The sequence below is a fragment of the Thamnophis elegans genome, chromosome 12, assembly GCF_009769535.1.
Source record: "Thamnophis elegans isolate rThaEle1 chromosome 12, rThaEle1.pri, whole genome shotgun sequence".
Classification (NCBI taxonomy): domain Eukaryota; kingdom Metazoa; phylum Chordata; class Lepidosauria; order Squamata; family Colubridae; genus Thamnophis; species Thamnophis elegans.
In genome coordinates, this window is record NC_045552.1 from 30,649,531 (window position 1) to 30,669,886 (window position 20,356).

A 20,356-nucleotide genomic window follows, 5' to 3' on the forward strand; every position below is an offset into this window, starting at 1 on the left:
CCAAGTTATAACGACACGGAAAAAAGTGACTTATGACCAGTTTTCACACTTACCACCGTTGCAGCATCTGTGGGGGGTCACATGACCAAAATCCAACTACTTGGCAACTGATTCATGTTTATGACCGTTGCAGTGTCCTGGGATCCCCTTTTGCGACCATCTGACAAGCAAAGTCAGTGGCTTGGGAAAGCCACTGTTCATTGTTCTCTGGACAACTAGGCTATTCAACAGCTGCAGAGATTCATAGCACTGTTAAAACTGTGGCAAGAAAAGTTGTGGGCAAAACCCACTTAACAATTGTCTCACTTAGCAAGAGAAACTTTGGGCTCAATTGTGGTCATAAGTCAAGGACTGCCTGCATAGAGTTTTAAGAATGGGAGAGATTAATTTTATTCATTTTATCAGATGTTGCTGTGCATTTCATTGCATTTCTTTTTTCCTGGGTTGAATTGGGGCCATTGTGTTCTTGTGCCACGTTGCCTCTTTCCGACCCATTTCGTGTGAGCCCCTTGCCCAGCATGGCCACTTTAGCTACAAGGTCAACATTGCCAACAACTTTCATCATCAACCTCATGGAGTCTTTTGGGGTACAAGGATTAAAAGGGAAGTTTGCCTGTCAAAATGTGCCACAATGCTTAATGGTAATAATGGTCATTTATTAGTATTGAGGCCAAGTTAAGATGGAAATACCTGGAAACTGCAACTCAATCAGTCATGTTAGCTGTCCGAGGCTTAGCTTGGCTGATGGTGTGAGAGTGAAAGCATGGGAAATGAGGGCCTAGTTTTGAGTTGGCAGCTGGAATGTGTGGAACGGATTGTTCCAAAATAAAGGAAACCCTGTTGAGTTTTCTGGGAAGTGATAATCTGTGGTAAGAACTACTTTTGAAAATAAAATGTGCTTATTTAGCTTTGAGAAACAGAAGTAATGAAAGTGGTGCTCTTTTGTATTCTGTGGGCCTGTTACTGCATTCACATTGTGTAAATGTAAGGTTTAATTGTGGTTTATTGAATAAACCACAATTGCTAGAGTCTCATAGTATGCTCAGCCATAAACAATAATTTATAAACACAGTGGGTATTCATGCAACATGCTGAATATTAAATCAAGCCAATTATATTTCAATGAACCACCGAAGTAAACCATGAGTTTGACTGATTCAGTGCTCTCAGGTTGATATCAACTCTATGGATGGCCTTCAGGATAAACCATCCTCTGCCTGGCCTTTCAGCAGCAAAATTTATTTACATAGAATAAATTTATTGTGTTATTATATGTTATTATCCCCCCAACCCAATCTGGATTCAAAATTCTGGCATCCACCCAGTCATGTGACTGTATTTGGGGTGTTTGGCAACTGACCCACATTTAAGGTTATATATAGAATTTTATTTATTTATTTATTATTTGGCGTATGGCAAATACATGGACTTATAGTAGTTCAAATGTTAATGTCCAGTCCACCAGCCATTCAAGGACAGGGTGGCCTCTGTTGAAAAAATCAGACTTTGGGCTTAAACTCTTGGTGGACATTCAGACACAATGTGATGGATGTTTTGTCAAGGAGCATCACAGTCACACTGAGAGGTAGAGACAAGACCCCAGAAACATTGAGTCCTGGCAGACACCATGCTGCATACGGATCCTGTTCAGAGTTGACCAATGCTGGCGAGGGAGGTCAAAACCTGGGACCTTCTGTGTAGAGTCATCTACGTAACTACCTGTATCTGTACAGCAGTGGAGGGTTTAAAAATTTTCACTGCCAGTTCAGTGGGCGTGGCTAGGTGGGCATGGCATGTGACTGAGTGGGTGTGGCCACCTTGATGTCACTCACGCCCAATCAGTCACACAACCCCCCACCAAGCCATGCCCACAGGAAAAGGTAGGAAAAAAATTGAAATTTCTACCTATCTACCCCACCCTCCCTTCGCCAATCATCCTCCTTTCCCCTTCTTTAGCAGCCCCGCCCCGCCTCATCCCCTGTCCCACCTGCCACCCCCAAATTGCACCCCACTGCGAGACGCACATCTTGCCAGAGTCTGGCAACTCTGTCGCATCTCTCAGCTGTTGTGTGCAGGGAAAAACCTTGCACAATAAAGAAAAATTTCTCATGAGTGTGAGGCAATTAACAACTTTTTGCACTCATGGGAAGTTTTCTTTACTGTACAAGGTATTTCCCTGCACACAACAGCTGAAAGATGCTTGCAGTGGGGCACAATTTGGGGGTGGCAGGTGAGGCATGTGTAAAGGTATTTGTAATTTTTTAGGGAATTTTAAAATGTGAACATAAATGTTTTTCCAATAATTAGAAGATCTGGCAAAAGAGGGCAGCTACAGTATGAGGATGTAAAGCTTATTGCTCATTTCAATAGTATTCGTCCCTCCCGCCTACCCCGCATGACTTGGAACATAGGAGGAAACTATGTCCTATTGGATCTGCCTCTGATAGGCCATGGTGGATTTTTTTTCTTGAAAAACAAGGATCAGATGTGATCTCTTCTGTTGCTTCAGTTAGGGCAGCAAGGAAAGTAGAGCTGGGCTTAGGGCACTAGTAGAACAATGGTTTGTACTCCTTAAAGCAGCTGTGTCTTCACCCAGGATTACGCAACATGCCCTGAAGTGCCTTTTGGAAGCATAGGCAGATCCAGAGAGGCTGTACAGCCTTGTCAGAAAATGGTTTGAAGAGCATATTGACTGCCCTGGGGAGGTGGCATTTGGAAGGAATCAGCTTATCCGGGAGCAACTGAATTGGCCAGTTCTGTTAAATATTAGGTGACACTTTTGAGAACTGGTAGCAGAAAATTTGAGTTGTTCGGAGAACTGGTAAATACCACCTCTGTGGCCCTGCTGCCATCTGTTCTCTGCTTCCCGAGTCCCAGCTGATCAGAAGGGAATGGGGATTTCGCATTATCCTTCCCCCACCACGCCCACCAAGCCACGCCCACAGAACTGGCAGCAAACAAATTTGGATCCCACCACTGCACCATACCAATGCAATCTGTGAGGAAGAGAGCTTGCTTGGCCGCTATCTCTTTTTTTTTTAAACATATTTTTATTTCCATTTTCATAACATACAATCGCATGTATACTATATATAGCCAGTATCATATAGTATTAAATAATGATTACATCAGTTCCTCTTGTCATCAACGCCCCCCAAAAAGTTAACACCCATTATTAGCTCTTCTACTCTCCATACACCTCTTTCTTCTACCTCTCTCCTACTTCCTGTCTTCCCTCCATCATCTTTTCCTTTCCCTCAGTACGGGAGTGGGCCAGAACATTACGGTCATAACGAGGAGAGGCAGGTACGACGGGAACTTCAGGGCTAGCCATTACTGGGGAAGGAGGGTCCGCTACGTCACAGTGATCCCTCCTTCCGGCCCTGTTAGTTCCACTCCAGGGACAGATGGCGAGAGTGGTCAGGGCCCTGGTCTCAGGCTGTTGTTGCTAAATGCCAGGTCTGTGGTTCACAAGGCTCCCCTCGTCCGGGACCTAATATTAGACGAGGGGGCAGACCTGGCATGTATTACTGAAATCTGGCTGGGCCCGGAGGGAGGAGTCCACGTCACTGAAATGTGCCCAGAAGGATTTCAGGTTCTCCATCAGCCGCGACCCCAGAGAAGGGGTGGGGGAGTGGCCGTCATCATCTGAGGGTCATTAGTTCCTCGTAGGATCCCTGCCCCGGAGCTTGTTGGGTGTGAGTCCTTGTTGGTGAAGTTGGACCTTGCGGGTCAAGTGGGCTTGTTGTTAAGGTACCTTCATCCAAACAGCGTTGCAACAGCCCTCTCCTCGCTCCTCGAGTCAGTAGCTGAGCTGGCGGTCGAGTTCCCCAGGCTTATGGTGCTGGGGGATTTCAACCTGCCTTCGCTCGGTGAACACTCTGATGGGGCGCAGGAGTTCATGGCTTCCATGACAGCCATGGACTTGACCCAAGTAATCCGGGGTTCGACTCACTCAGCAGGTCACACACTTGATCTCGTATTTCTCTCGGAGCAGTGGAGACGTGATCTAGATTTGAGGGGTATTAAGATCTTGCCCTTGTCATGGTCTGATCACTTCCTACTGAGGCTTGACTTTCGGAAACCAATCCCCCACTGTAGGTAGGAGGAACCGATTAGATGGTTCCGCCCCAGGCGCCTGATGGACCCTATGGGATTTCAGATGGCGCTTGGGGAAATACCTGACGCTCTCGTCCACAGTCCGGTGGAGTCCTTAGTTGCTGCTTGGAATACAGCAGCGGCGGGGGCTCTAAACCGGATTGCGCCGTTGCGGCTTCTCTGAGGTAGCGGATCCAGGAGGGCTCCTTGGTTTACCAGTCTGGATTCAGGTCTGATTACAGCACGGAAACCGCTTTGGTCGTGCTGATCGATGATCTCTGGCGAGCCAGTGATAGGGGTCACTCCTCTATCCTAGTGCTCCTTGATCTCTCAGCAGCCTTCGATACCATCGACCATGGTATCCTTCTGTGACGGTTGCGGGAGGTGGGAGTGGGAGGCACCGTTCTTCGGTGGTTCTCCTCCTACCTCTCGGACAGGTCGCAGTCGGTGTTGGTTGGAGGGCAGAGGTTGACCTCTAGGCCCCTCACTTATGGGGTGCCGCAGGGTTCGGTCCTGTCCCCCCTCCTATTTAACATCTACATGAAGCCACTGGGCGAGATCATACGTCGGCACGGGATTAAATACCATCAGTATGCGGACGATACACAATTGTATCTGTCCGCCCTGTGCCAACTCAGTGAAGCAGTAGAAGTGATGTGCCAGTGCCTGGAGGCTGTCAGGGTCTGGATGGGAATGAACAAGCTTGCACTCAATCCCGACAAGACTGAGTGGCTATTGATGCTCCCTCCCAAGGATGGTCCAGCCATTCCATCTCTCAGCCTGGAGAGTGAAATTATTCGCCCCTCAGAGAGGGCCCGCAATTTGGGAGTCCTCCTGGATCAACAGCTGACCTTAAAACATCATTTGTTGGCTGTGACCAGGGGGGCCTTTGCCCAGGTTCGCCTGGTGCACCAATTGCGACCCTATTTGGACCGGGAGGCCCTTCGGATAGTCACTCACGCCTTCGTCACCTCAAGACTGGATTACTGTAACGCGCTCTACATGGGGCTGCCCTTGAAGAATGTTCGAAGATTCATTTAGTCCAGAATGCAGCCGCGCGAGCGATTGTGGGTGCACCTAGGTACACCCACATTACACCTATCCTCCGCGAGCTGCACTGGCTTCCCATTGGTCTCCGAACACGCTTCAAAGTGCTAGTCGTTACTTTTAAAGCCCTACATGGCATCGGACCTGGTTACCTGAGAGACCGCCTCCTGCCAATTACCTCCCAAAGACCGATTAGATCGCACAGACTAGGCCTTCTCCGGATTCCATCTGCCAGCCAATGTCGGCTGGCGACACCCCAGGGGAGGCCCTTCTCTGTTGCAGCTCCGGCCCTCTGGAATGATCTCCCCATTGAGATCCGGACCCTTACTACCCTTCCGGACTTCTGTAAAGCGACTAAGACCTGGCTGTTCCGGCAGGCCTGGGGCTGTTGAGTTGTCCAGCCCCACTTCAGGTTTGTGACTGTTGTGTAATTTTAAACTGTTCTTTTATTTTATTTTATTTAAAAAAAATTATTTTTATTACATAAACTACACATACACACAATAATAAAATAGAAAAAAGAAAACAACAACAACACACACACACACAGACAAAAAAAACATCATCACATACAGCATGTCATTTGGTTACAGGTGTTTTAACATTTATCATTCTTATACATTTATTATTTCATTTGATAGGTTATAATATACTGTTTGGGTTGCTTTATTTACCATCCCTTCCTCCTGTTGTAACACCACCTTATTTTCCCTTTCTTTTCTCTTCCCACCCTTCTCTGCTTTCCTCCTTCCTCCTCTCCTTTCCCTTCCTTCTTCCCTTACCTTTCTCCTACTTCCACTCTTCCTCTTCCCCTTCCTACCCTCTCTCCTCCTCCTTTCCCTCCTCCTCTCACCTTTCTTTTCACCCTCTCTCCCTTCTCTACTTCCTTCCTTTCTCCTCTCCTTCCCCTTCCTTCTTCCCTTACCTCTCCTTTGCTCCTGCTCTTCCTCTTTCCCTTCCTACTCTTTCTCCTTCCTTTTCTCTCCCTTCCATCCTCCTTTCCTTTCCCTTTCTCCCTCCCTCCCTTCTCTACTTTCCTCCTTCCTCCTCTCCTTCCCCTTCCTTCTTCCCGTACCTTTCTCCTACTCCTGTTCTTCCTCTTCCCCTTTCTACCCTCTCTCCTCCTCTTTCTCTCCATTCCACCCTCCTCTCCTTACCTCTTTCTTCTTTCCCCCATCTTCCTTTCACCCTCTCCTCCTCTCTCCCTTTTTTTTCCTATTGTTGTTGGTGTGTCTATTTTAAATCTCAGTTTATGTTTCCTTGGGATGGTATTTCTGCCAACCCAGACATAATTAGTATCATTTCTTATTCCCTTACTTTTACTAACCTGTCCTAACTATACTTCCCCACATACACACACTTTGTATCTCTCTATTGTGTATATACTTATATATTTGATACACACAATAAAAAAAAAGAAAAAAAAACACAAAAAGAAAAAGAAAAAAGAAAAAAAACATCATCACATATAGCACGTCATTTGGTTACAGGTATTTCAGCATCCATATTCTCAAATGATATTTACCATCTCAAATTTTCCATCTAGTATAACTTAGTACCTCCCTTTCATTGGACATTATATATTCAGTTACCATTAGTATTATTTTTTCCAAAAAATCATGCTTTCCATACATTCTTAATTATCTATTTGATAACAGAATTATTATCAATAACAAGATATCATTGTAGTACGTTCTTAACGTTATACATTATATTGCCAGTCCTCTTATTGAATATACATAAAATCATTATTATCCTTATCCTTTTTAAAGCAAAAAGTTCTAGAGTATTCAATTCACAGATATATTAGTTTTCCATTGTATCATTGTTAATTTATTTCACAGCATGATTGTGTTATCATTTAACTCCTTCAGTTCAAGATTCTTCCCTCTTCCTCTGCGTATATTAATTTTGCTGGAATATTGCCTTTAATATAGAAGATCACTCCTCTTTTCTTGCAGTTCGCCAGTGTTGGAGACATTTTCCCAAGCTTTTGTTGAATTAGTAGATGTTCATTTCTCTTTTGAATCTGCACTTCTTGTAGACAAATTATGGCAAGTTTCAACTTCTCTAATTTATAGAATGTTTTTTTTCTTTTAGTTACCAAATTAAGTCCATTAATGTTAGTTGTAGTCATTTTTCTTTCCTCCATGTTTATACTTTGTATACAGGGTTTATAGTTCTAGTAGATCTGGGTTCTCGTTTTTCTCTACGGCTTACGTCCCCCACCGCACCTTCTTCTTTCTCAATTCCACCTACAGCTCCTTCTATTTTTTCAGTCGCAGTTGTGAGTGATTCCAGTAGTTGTACCACAGAACCATCTTTCCCAGTTTTCTCAGCCATTTCTCTTTTATTTTATTTTATTTTTTATATCCCCCCTCCCTTTTATTGTAAGCCACCCTGAGTCTCCTTTGAGAGTGGGCAGCATACAAAATCTAATAAATAAATAAATTTATTTCCCCTTCCTTTCTCCTTCTCTCTCTACATTCCACTCCTCCTTATCATCCTCCTCCTCATCTTTCCCTCTCATGCACATCTTGCATTATTTTTAGTTTCGGCTTCTTTCCTGCCATACAAATTTATTAATACCCTTCTGCCATTCTGACAGGTTGACATCTTTTTTAAGTATAGGTAACATTTGGAAAAGAAATAAAAATTTAGGTAAAATATTCATTTTCACTGCTGCTATTCTTCCCAGCAAAGATAGCTGTAACTTGTCCCTTTTTTTCATCTCTGTCTGTATACTATGCCAAAGTGGTTCATAATTATACTTATATAATTTCCCGTTTGAGGTTGAAATATGAACTCCTAAATATTTGACCTTCTTAACTATTTCACATCCTATCATTCCTTCTAGTTTTTCCTTTTGTTTAGTATTCATATTTATAGCTAGTATTTTTGTTTTCCCTAGATTTATTTTAAATCCTGATACTTGACCGTATTGGTTAATCATATTCATTAAGATCATACTAGATTCCTGCGGTTGGTTTAATATTATAACCAAATCATCCGCAAAAGCACGCACTCTATATTCTTGCTGCCTAATCTTAATTCCCTTTAGGCCCTCCAAGCCCCGTATTTGGTTCATCAATATTTCCAAAGTTATAATAAACAGTAATGGAGACAAGGGACAACCCTGTCTTGTACCTTTTTCAATTTGAAAAGGGTCTGTTAAACTTCCATTAACTATAATTTGAGCCATTTGCTGTTGATATATTGCTTTAATTGATTGTAAGAAACGTTCTCCTATTTGCATTTTTTGCAGTGTTTTCAACAGGAATTGCCAATTAACTTGATCAAAGGCTTTCTCAGGATCCAAAAATATGAACGCGGCAGGAATTTGATTATTCTTTCCCAAATATTCTAGTGCATTAACAATTAATCTTACGTTACTTTTCATTTGTCTCCCTTGAATAAAACCTGTTTGGTCATTATGAAGCAATTGTTGAATAACCAACATTAACCTATTTGCTAGTATTTTAGTAAAGATTTTATATTCTACATTAAGTAGTGAGATAGGTCTATAGTTTTTTGGTCGGGTAATATCTTGGTCTTCTTTGGGTATCAGGGATATAAAAGCTGTCTTCCAGGATGGGGGTATCTTACCTTCCGTTTGAATCTTATTAAATAATTCCTTAAGAGATTTTACCATTTCTAATTGTAGATTTTTATAGTAAGCCGCTGTCAAGCCATCTGTACCAGGTGCCTTCCCTGCCTTTAACTGCTTAATTACCTGCAAAATTTCCCCCGAAGTTATTGGTTGATTCAGTCTTTGCCTCTGCTCTTCTTTAACTATGGGTATTTTTTCTTTGTTCAAGTATCTCTCTATATCTAGACCATTAATTTTGTCACCCTTGTACAGCTCTGTAAAAAATTCACGGAAAACCTTTTGAATCTCACCCTGTTGAAACACTTATTTCCCTCTATAGTGCAGTTTAGCTATATTACGAGATTTTTGCTTTTTCCTAATCTGATATGCTAACCATCTGCCAGATTTATTTGCATTATTATGTTTTGCATATAACAGACTAGTGGTTACCTGGTCTGAGATCAGCATATTAAATTGTTCTTTTAATATGGTAATTGCTTCTTTAATCTTTATATCTCCTGGCTTTAAAGTTAACTCTTGCTCTTTCTTCCTGATTTCATCTTCCAGTTCTGTTCGCTTTACCCCTTGTTTACATCTATATAATCTATTTAAATTTATCAAAGCTCCTCTCATATACGCTTTACTTGCATCCCATACAATTTCCATAGATGTGCCCTTATTCATATTAAAAACAAAGTATTCTGTTAACAATTTTTTACATTCATTAATGTATTTCTCATATCTGAATAAATTTTCATTCAATCTCCAAAACCTTGTTGCTTGCGTCACCCCTCCCAACTCCATCCAAACTGGATTATGATCTGATAAGACTCTGGCACAAATCTTTGTCTTCTTCACCCTAGAAAGCAAATCATTGGTAATTAATATGAAATCAATTCTGGAAAAGGATTGATGTCTATCAGAAAAGAAAGTAAAATCATATTCTTCTGCATTTCTTTCTCACCAGATATCTCTCAGTTTGAAATCATCCATCATATCGAAAAAGGACTTAGGTAGTTTCGCTCGCATTTGAGTATTTGGACGAGAAATCTTCTTATCTTTCTTAGTGTCCATAACACCGTTCCAGTCACCCAGTAGTATGCAAGACCTATAATCCCACTGTACTAATTTGGCATGAAGTTTTCTATAAAATCCATCTTGTTGTTGATTGGGAGCATATATTCCCAGTAGCAATGTCCTTTTCCCTTCTAATACCAGGTCTAAAGCAATATATCTCCCGTGGGGATCTGCTTCGATTAATTCAGCTTTCATGTCCTTTCTTAAGTATATAACTATACCATTTTTTTCCTCCGTAGCAGAAGCTATAAAGTGTTGTCCAAGTCTTGTATTAAGCAGATATTTTTGATCATAATATGATCAAATTTGATCACATTCTTGCAAACGAATTATGTTGTTCTTGAATTGTTTAAGATAGTGATATATTTTCCTTCTTTTCTGTGGAGAGTTTAATCCGCTGACGTTCCATGTTAGAAACTTAGTTGTCATCTTTGGTTCCGTGAAGCTTTTTTAGAGCCATCTGAATCTCTTGGAGTTTAAGCTTGGGTCTGGCTCCTCCCACTGCTTCTAAGCTGGTAACTGTAGCATCTTGGCTGGTGACAGGTGTTTGTTGTGATTGTTGTTTTTTTAATTGTTGATTCATTCGTCTGATAATCACACGGTTTGGTCTTTGTTCCATGGCTCCTTGTACTTCTGAGAGAGAAAGATGATCCATCCTTGTTGATAATTGTGTAGTTTGCTGGCTATCTTGTCCTTCTTGTTCTCTTTCTCTAGGTCCAGGTGGGGCGGGGTGTCTGGCCTTCAAAGTATTATGGTAAAAATCTCAAGCTTTCCATACTGAATTAAGACGGTATCTTTGCCCCTCGAAAATGAGTGCTAGGCCAAATGGTGCATCCCATCTAAACTGTAGCTGAGGATTTTTAAGCTCTTCGACTAAAAAGGCATAGTCTTTCCTGGATCTTAGCATTTGAGGTGGTATCTCTTTCAGAACAGTGAGTTCCTGACCCCCAATTTGAAGCTTGGTTTTATAGGACTCTTGCAAGATCATATTCCTGACGTCTCTTGTAGTAAAATATATCACAATGTCCCGTGGAAGCTGTTTCTGTCTCGCCAGCCAAGAATTAGCGCGATAAACCTTATCAATTTGCCAATCAAAATTACCCCCTGGCCTTCCCATCAGGCTATCGAAAGCTTCTGAAAGAATCTGTTTCAGGTTTTCCTGGTTGTTTTCACGCAAACCTTTTACTCTTAGTGCAAGTTCCATTTGTCTATACTGTAACATAATAATTTCTTTTTCAGCATTTCCGACTTTTTGTTGCGCCACATCTATTTTTGATACCAAATTAATATTGGCATCATTAAGATCTTCTAATCTGTCTTCAATTCCCGAAACATGTTCTGTTAATAAGCTAACAACCCCCAACATATCATCCCTGATCTTCTGAACTCGGGTCTCCAGTTTATCAGATAGTTCTTTATGAGCAACGGATAACTCTTCTTTAAATTTTGTATCCATCGTAATTGCCTGATTTTTAAATGCTTCAGCCAATTTCTTCTGAAAAAATTCTTTAGTTAGTGGCTCCCCTGTGCGGGGAGGAAGCAATGATTGCAGTTTTGTGCCAGGGGTGGGCAAGCTGCCAGAACTTTTTGGAGCCGGGGGGGAGGGGGGGCTTTTGAGTAGGGTTTTGCTTATAAGCCATTCCACGTTTTGATTGTCTTCAACCAGTTAATAAATCTCTACTGGCCAATTGTACAGCTGTTATAATTTAATTTAGTATTAAATCACTCCTTTCCTTTGAAGTTTTAAACTCCGTAAAAGTTCAAAGCATGAACAGTGTTACGAAACCGCTCGGCGCCATTTTGAATGTCTCTTTAGCAAGTAAGTTATCAGAAGGAATTCTTGTAAAGATGAAGCTAAGGTTTAATACAAACAATTAACAGTTCACGTGTACAGGGTCCGCTCGCCTTGGAATCAATAAATCAAATTTTGTTCTGAGGAAGGGAGGGTTTGCTTTGCACTGCAAATCGCAGCTGGAATTCCTGGCAGCTTGGCTGCTATCTCATCTGTAGCCATGTTTCTGACCATGAAAATGACAAGATGAGTCTTGGGAGCCTCGCCATATCGTCCTTCTGTTATGACCTCATTACGTAGAGGCATGTAAGGGGCTGAATTTGGGCTGTGATGCCCCTGGCTGTGCGCCCAAGTAGATGCCTCTGGTTCTGCCACTTTTTAAAAGCCTCTTATTCTCCTAATGTGGGTTAATTATTGGAGAGATCCAGAGGGACAGGAAGACTTTGGTCTTTCCCTCCAGGCGCGCCAGTGGGTCTGGGGCTTCTTTTGTGCCAGGAGAATCAATCCTTACTCCTGCATGTGTGATGGGCTTGTGGAGGGCACCATAAAAAATGGAAGGAGCCAGCTTGACAGAGAGAAATTGTGAGAAAAGAAGGTGCTTTGCAGGTTGCCAGGGTAACACGGATGGCTGAGTAATCTATGCTAGTTGCTGTGGTAACAGGCAGTGTGTGCATATATATGTGTTGGCGTGTGCGTGCACGCGCATGTGCTCTCTCTCCATGCTGCCTGTCCCCCTCCCAAGCAGAATGTAGCAGACACTCAGAAAGGGGCCGATCCCCATGGAACATTATTCAAGGGTTTCTCAGAATCTCATCTGGGCAAAAAACTGAAATAACAATCTCATTGCTGAGCTGAGATCTTAATTGCAAGTCATTCTTATAAACCTGAGAAATGCCAGCAGTGACTGGTAGGTGTAAACTGCCCATTGATCCTAGGAAACCGTGGAGCTGCCTCGAGATGCTTTGGTGCTCAAGGCCAATGAGGCCAAGGTGGTCTCAGAATGTGTGGCCATTCTAAGGCTTGGAAAGAAATGCCAGACTTTCACTCTGAAGGATCTGTGATGAATGAAGGAGGACCAGCAGCAGGAGTGGCCTGGCCAGAGGGCCTCCCCTTTGTCTGGGTAGCCCATGGCACCAAAGGGCTGGGCTTCCTATGAAGGGCTCATTGCCTACCTTTTCATTAGCTGTCCCACCAGAACTGTTGTGAGTAGATTCCCCCGCCCTCCTTTCCTGCTTTAGTTTCTGTGGATCTTTATGCTGTCTCTATGCCAGTCATCTTGACTCCACTGTAGCTTCATCATCTGTATGTGGGTATTTATGCCTCCTTGGGGAAAGCGGGGGTGTCTGGTTGAGCTTTCATCAAGAGCAGCCTATTTGGGGCTAAAGTGCCCCCAGTGTACTTAATTAGATCACCTTTATGGATTTAAGGAATTTCCATAATACAATTCCTCCATGAAAGAGTTAAACATTGTTTTTCGACAAGAGCCAAAGCTTTGAACAAATTCTTAACTGTTACTGTATAAGACTTTTCAAGAGAATGCATAAAAATTAAAGCAAGCTTAAAAAAAATCTTAATCAGGGTTTCCTTAGTTTTATGTGACAATAGTTTCTAGGATTATGACTGGCTAAGCGTGTTTCAGGTCACAGCTGGAGAAAAAGAACAGATTCTTGAGGGTTCTTGATGCTCTCTGAGTTTGGTTATTTTTTGCAGATGTTGTATTACTCAAACTAGGTAACATCAGTGCTAAATGTTATTAGATTGGGCAATGAAAAATATGCAAGAAAACAACCAACCAGGACCCCCCATGTCAGCCTTGTTGCTAGAGATATTCTTCTTTATTGAGACAGATATTTTTCTTTTGTGGATGGAAATGCTGGGCTGAACAAGCTTCACTTTTTAAACTCTGTTTTAATTCCCAGCTGTTTTCATCTAAAACAGACACCCCCCCCATTTCTTTGACCTAATTCTTTGCCTGTTTTGGCAATACACACTCATTTCTCAAACTTTGAGTGATTTTCTTTTTTAAAAAAATCCTTCCACTGCTCTATTTTCTCCACCAGATGCCGCCCAAACTCCTTTCCATTTTTGCAAGTTGCAACCTCTTACAATTTTTTTCTGCATCCAACCTATTCTTGCTAAGAAGGTCTGGGAAAACAATCTGGGAAAATGTAGGCACAAATTTCACATGTGGTGAAATGAAATGGCCCCATTTCTTTTTTTAAAATAAATTTTATTTTGTTTGTACAAACTTCACATCTTTGCAACACATGACCCCATTTCTATGCATCACTTTTCTTTCCACTTTTACCACTTTCCACTTTTACAGTTATAGCAAAATGTGGATGTTTGGATTCTTGGAGTGCTGATTTTGAAGAGTCATTGGATGATGAATTCATGCCTATATATTTTACCTGACAATGGTATGGTTGAATCGTGGTTTGGGAAAGCTGCCTTAGTTCATCAGTTAAGTTTCCTAAGCAAAGAATAAAATGAGCCATGCTATTAATACTTGATGCCCGTAATCCTTTTGGTGGACCAGGCAGGCACTCTTGGCTGGCAACTCTGATCTTGCTCCTCCATTTGGCATACGGGCAGATGAAGGCCAGCCAAGATCCAAGGCGCCATGCCTGGTGCCCCCCATTGCCAGAAGGCTGAAAAGACGGTTCCACCACAAAACCGCAGTAGACTAAAGCGCGTGTGACTAAAGCGCGGTGACAAAACTGCACCGTCAAAACCGCACGACAACAGCGCGCCGACAACAGCGCGCTGACAGAAGCGCACTGTAACATAACCCTAAAAGTAACCCTAAACCTAACCCTAAACCTAACGCTAAACCTACCCTAAACCTACTCTAAACCTAACCCTAAACCTTACCTTAAGTTAAATTGCGCTTCTGTCGGCACGCTGTTGTCAGCGTGCTGTTGTGGGTGCGCTTTTGACATCGCAGTTTTAGCGCCACAGTGTTGTCGGCGCGCTTTAGTCTACCGCGGTTATGTCGTGCCACGGAAAAGACAAGCCAACACTGGGTAGTGGGGAACATCTGGGAGGCTCCCATGGTGGATGGGTGAGCAGTTTGGCAACTGGAAAGGAGGGGCAGGAGGCGGGGCAACATCTTAGTCAACCGGGTAGTACTTTGTCTACAGAAGGGGGGCTTCTGACCGTGTAGGGGGGGGGACTGGCTTTACATGCGCTTTTTGGTCATGAAGTGCTTGATTTGATTCCCAGAGCGTCACGTGTGAACCTGGTCAACTAGTTGTGAACCAAAGGTTAGAGTTGAGGCCTCTGTCCCCAAACAGGATAATGCTGAAAGCTGCTTTGTGGCGTCCTAATGCAAAGACGCCTTCCCTTTGCTGCCCGCTCGCCCATGGAGGCTTCTGGGTTCATAGAGGGACGTGCGAACTAAGGGCCGGGCTTTGGCTTTGCACCCCAAACTGCGGCTAAAATCACGGCGTAGCATCCGTTGCCCCCTCCCGCGACGCTCTCCCACCTCTACGCCTCTTCGGGCAGAATGAGGCCTCGCCGGTGTTGGGGCCGCCGCCGCCAGGCTTCCTTCGCCTTCGGCCCGGGTTCTGCCTGCCGCGGAGCCGCCTTCCGCTCCGCCACGGCCGCTCCGCTTCTCCACCGCCGCCGGCCTCGCGGGGCTGGGTGCAGTCTGCCCCGCAGTTCCCCAGCCGGCCGCCGGGCGTCCCCGCCGCATCGCGGGTCGGGGGGGGGGGCGGGCCGGGCGAGGCGAGCAGCCAAGCGGGGGCCGGCCGAGGCCTTCCTGACAGCGGCGGGTGGAGCCACACAGCCGGGAGGCCGAGACGAGCCGGTCGCGAAGCCGGCGGGGAGGCGCAGACGCCGCGTTGGGCTCCAGTGGCTGACCCGAGCGCCGGGCCGCTTCCGCCGCCTCTGCCCGTCTTCCTGCTGCCTCTGTCCGCGGGCTCCGCACTGGGTATCGGCCGCCTGCCGGCCCGTCCGCCCGGGAAACGCCATGGCCGGCTACGTGCCGGGCCAGCTGCCGCTCAACCGCAGCCAGGAGAAGGAGTTCGTGCAGGCCTACGAGGATGTACTGGAGCGCTACAAAGGTGAGGCGTCGGCGCGATCTCCCGCGTGGCCGGGTGGGTAGCGGCGGCGGCGGCAGCCTAGAAGCCAGCGGGGCGACCCCGCCTTCTCGGGCCGGGCGGCCGGGCTGTCATGGCTGCGGGCAGCGGGACCGGCGGGAGGAGCCCCGCCGCCGTTCCGCCCGGGCCGAAGCCTTGCTCCGACGTCCGGGGCGGTCCGCAGTCCGCCGCCCCTCCGGGCGCTTCCTCCTGAGCGCGGGGAGGCGCCTGGCGGGACGGTCCCGGCATCCTTGAGCTCCGACTCTGGGTCGCCTCCGTCTCCCGGGTCGCCGGCTGCTCCCTGCGGGGGCAGGCCGGACATTTGCTCTTGGCGACCGAGGCGGAGGTGTCCAGCCGGGGTTCGTGGAGACGCTCCTTTGTTCCGAGGCCGGCGGGCGGAAGGAGCTGCGGCTGCCCGTCTGACCCCGGCGAGGCGCCCTTTTCCGCGACGGGGTCGGCCGGGGGGAACGCCGCATTCGCGCCAGGTGCTGCCCGGGGCTGGGACTCGCCGGCGATGCGTGTGCAGTTTGGAGCGCCCGAGAAGCCCCGCGAGAGCCGGGTGAGGGAAGCCGCCTCGGGGACTCCCGGCTCGTTCTTGCCACGTTGCCCATCATTCACTATCAGCCTGAGATCAGAGGCTCAGGGCCCAAGTGCCTCCTACTCTGAACGGGTCTATGGGTGGGTGTGGGTGGGTATATGGGGGGGGGGGGTGTTGACACTCTGCATGAGTGGCCTTTGGAGCCACAATCCAGTCCAAGAAGGAACCCTGTGAAATTGGTGGAGTTTGGAGTGGGGTTGGAGGGGTCCTAGAGAAGATTATAGCTGGAATGCATTTCCTTGCCTGAATTACTTTGATCTGCAGAAGGGCTGGAAAGTTGCCTAGATCTCAGATCACATCACCTAGAATGTTTAATCAGAAATTAAAGATATTTCTCTGATAGGGAGAGGCATGTTGGGGAATGAAGTACTTTCTGGCCAGCCCAAAGTACAACTGGCTTTCAGTCTTGAGGTTCTGGCTGTTTCAGGTGCTCCTGCAGCTTCCTTCAAAGTCACTTTCAAGTGAAAACTCAAGTGCAAACTTCCCCACCCCCAGCTCCATAAGCTGCCCAAACTAGAACTGGCTGCTGCCACATTGGATTAGAAAGAAAACCAGGGAAACAATATCTTGCCTTTTGTTACAAAATGTTACTAACTTGGAACTTCATGTTCAGGGTGGCAAGCAAACTTCTTGGCTGCCTCTCTGTAGCTTCTGGTACTCTTGAGGTACATCTGGGATTGCTGCAACTGGGATGGCGTTTGCTGGACGAGGACCCACTGGCCCCATCCGCACTTCTCAAACTGCAGGCCTGGAATTGAAGCATCTTAGATTGCTAAATCCCGTTGATGACGATTTTCCTGCACTGTCCTCCCAAGGGGAGGTTTATTTCTAAGATTTTGTCCAGGGACATCTATTCTTCCATTTTCCTCCTGACATGGAAAAATGTGTGAAGTGGGATGTGCCAAGCCAGGCTGCGTTTTTGGCACTGAGGGAGGAGTAGGAGCTGCATCTCTTTCTCCACTCATGGGGTTTCTCCCTCAACTCTGCCACCCAATTCTAGTTTGTGTGGTCCTGGGAGCAAAAGTCTGGCTTCCTCTGCCATAAAGCACTGCAGGTTTTAAAGAATATTTACAAACATAGAGGGTTGCACTTTTCTTTTCTAACACCATAGTTTATATTTTCCTTTTTATTATCAACAAATCTTTCTGGATGCTAGCAGTAAAAAATTCTCTAACCTCTGGGGGTCCTAGCTATGTTTGGCCACATCTTGCATCAATCTTGGCGCGGGCTCTGGTCTTGGGGTCTGTAGTCTAACACATCTGGAGGATAGGTACCTCTCCCTTTCCTTCCCCTCCCCATTCCAAGTTTAGCATGGCTATGCTTCTGAATACCAGAATCTGGGAACAGACCTCAAGAAGGCGGTTCACTCTATTTGTGTAGGGCTGCTAGTGTACAACTTGCACAGTTTATGCATATGGGACCAAGAAGGTGCATGGTGGGTTTTAGAGAAACCACCAGCTCTTACCTTCAGGCCAAGGTAGGCAAAACAATTTTTCACATGCTTGTGTTTGACTGAGAATTGCCTGGGGCTTAGAGGTTAGGGAAGGAAGTGGGTGGCAGACGTATTCTAGCCAGAATAAACTTCTACTTATTACTGGTAGTGTAGGAACATTTTATAAGCAAATCTGTTTTTGTGGTAATTTAACAAATTACACTTCACTTTGCAGGCTATTCTAGAGCAGTGATGGCAAAACCTTTTGGCACCGAGTGCCTGAACCGGAACGTGTGTGCATGTATGTGCACCGGAGTGTCAGAAACCCCAAGACCAGCTGGCCGGTGAACACATGCCTGTTTTCAGGTGATTTTCTGGGCCACTTTCAGGCTGTTTTCGGGCTGTTTTCTGGCGCTCCAGCATTCTCAAAGACCAGCCAGAAACGAGAACACAAGCTGGTGATGGCATGCGTGCCCACAGAGAGGGCTCTATGTGCCACTTCTGGCACCCGTGCCATAGGTTCGCCATAACGGTTCTAGAGCAAAGTTTGAATAGAATCATACCGAGGGGCAAAAACGGTTGGGAGAATAGAAACAATTGTAAGCTGCCTAGAGTAGCCCCATGGGAAGATAGGTGTCAAATTAATGTCACAAATAATAATAATAATAGTTTACAGCTTCAACCTTCACTTTGCTTTGCCTGGCAGGCCTTGTAAACAAGTTTATTCTCTGCTGGGCTGAGTCCCTTGTCAGCTTCATTGCACCGATTGGTTTTCATTAACTAGCAGGTCATGAAAGCCAGACCAGCATCTTTTCAACAGGGCTCCGCATTTGGGCCTCTGCTACTCTGTGTGCATTTCTTCCCTTCACGGCTCTCATGAAAACAAACAAAACATAAGGAACCTCCAAGTGCATCTGAGCCAGAGGCATTTTTTACAATGCTTAAGAGTTTTGTAAATTAGGAGACAAGCTTCAGCAGGTAAAGCAGCAAAGAGACATTTTTGTTTGGTTGGGTGGAGGGTTGGTCTTCTCCTTGGAATGCACCAAATGTTCCCGCAGAGGATTTTTTTAATTACATAGGTCCCTGTATCCTTGACCTGACCTGACCTCCAACCAATCCTTAGGAGTATTTCTATTGAAGGCTTTCCGGGCTGCCTTTATGAAGGCAGGGAAAGGAAAGGAAAGGCTTTGCTGATCCAAGCTGATGCTCTGATTTACACCTCAAGCACTTTGGGTGCTTTAGGCCTAACTCCCTTGGGGAAAACACTTGGCCCCGTAGGACACCAGAGAAGGTACTGAGAGAACCTTTTTCAAGAGGGCAGATCTTGCTGCTTCCGAGAGAGGTCTTTTGCTAGCTGTGACCTCTTGCAGCTCTTCTGCTGTGCCTCCCTAATGACCACCTAGAGGTCATAGACCACCATTTCCTTCACCCAATAGCAGAGACCCAAAGATCAAGCACCACCGGCACCTGGACGAGGTGCAGCACCTCTCTGGAGCCTTGCCTCTTCCAGGGCGAATGTTTGTTTACATGCAGATGCTGCTATTGGGGCGGGGGAGGGAGCTAGTCAGGCAGAGTTTCTAGACGACTGTGAAGTTTTCTTCCACTTTCTGCTGATAGAAGGAAAGTCTGTTGCAGCCGTGTTCTTCTTTGCATCCTGCTTTCCAGTTGACTCTGCCAGAAATCAGAAGAAAGCCAATCAGAATGGTTTCATTAGTCCCTGTTTAACAGACAGATGAGCAGCCAAGGGGAAGGTTCTTAAGGTAAAGGACCAGATGTAACCACCCTCCCTGCTGAATCACTTGACAGCCAGGCAGGGTAGTGTCCTTTTGTAGGGTTAGCCCAAGCCCCCTAAGCTGTTCATGTTAGTTCTTGCACAAAAGCCCCTCTTTTTCCATCAGAAGGACTGAGCCACTGACACCAGGTGGAGATTGATTGCAAAGGTCCCCATGCCTCATCTAAGTTTCCTTAGAAGCTCTCTTGGCCAATCCAGTTCTGGTGACGGATGCAGTTGTCACGGGGCCTGTGGTAGTTGCCCTTTACAACAGAAGGTATCTGAGGCAGCAATGCAGAAAACAGTCTCCCAGCATTATTTGAAGAGAGGGGGGCAAGCTCCAAGGGTGCTGGACAGCTGGGCCAGGTCCCAAGGAAAGTCTCCAGAATTTGCTCAGCTTCAGCTGCCAGTTGTTTCCTCCCAGCCTTTGTTCTCTGCATTTACCTGCAAAGGGAAGCACATATCTTGTAATGGAAGAACAAGGCAGGTATGTGCTGAACATTTGGATGCTTACCTTTGCTTTGGCTAAAGACATTATGTTCTCTTGCTTTTGTGGCAAGGCAGAGCCTCTTTGGCCTGTCCGGGGTGGTGTGGCTGCTGAAGCAGAAGCAAACGCTTCCTCCTTTTGCTGAGTCTTTTTTAGCTGACAAACCAGCTTATGGCTCGCAGGTTTTTAGTCATGCTGCCTTGTCCTGGCCCAGTTTGATAGGTGGTGTCTTGAGAAAGGGCAAGTAAGGAGCAAGGCAGTAAAAGCCCCGGGGCTGTAGCTGGGCTTCCTCACCCAAAGAGATTCTGTGGTTCAGCATGTTATCCTTCCTGGGTCTCCCTCCTGTATCATGCTCAGCCTCTGAGAATTTCCTTGTGACTGAG

General features: G+C 45.8%; 1 protein-coding gene across 1 annotated transcript in view; it reads left to right on the forward strand.

Annotated features, from left to right (window-relative positions):
* Positions 1-15,420: 15,420 nt before the first annotated feature.
* Positions 15,421-20,356, forward strand: part of MACF1 (microtubule actin crosslinking factor 1) — a 350,069-nt gene continuing 345,133 nt past the window's right edge. Inside the window, 1 exon segment of the mRNA XM_032227099.1 lies at positions 15,421-15,670. Coding sequence (XP_032082990.1) covers positions 15,577-15,670 — 94 coding nt within the window. The 5' untranslated portion in view covers positions 15,421-15,576.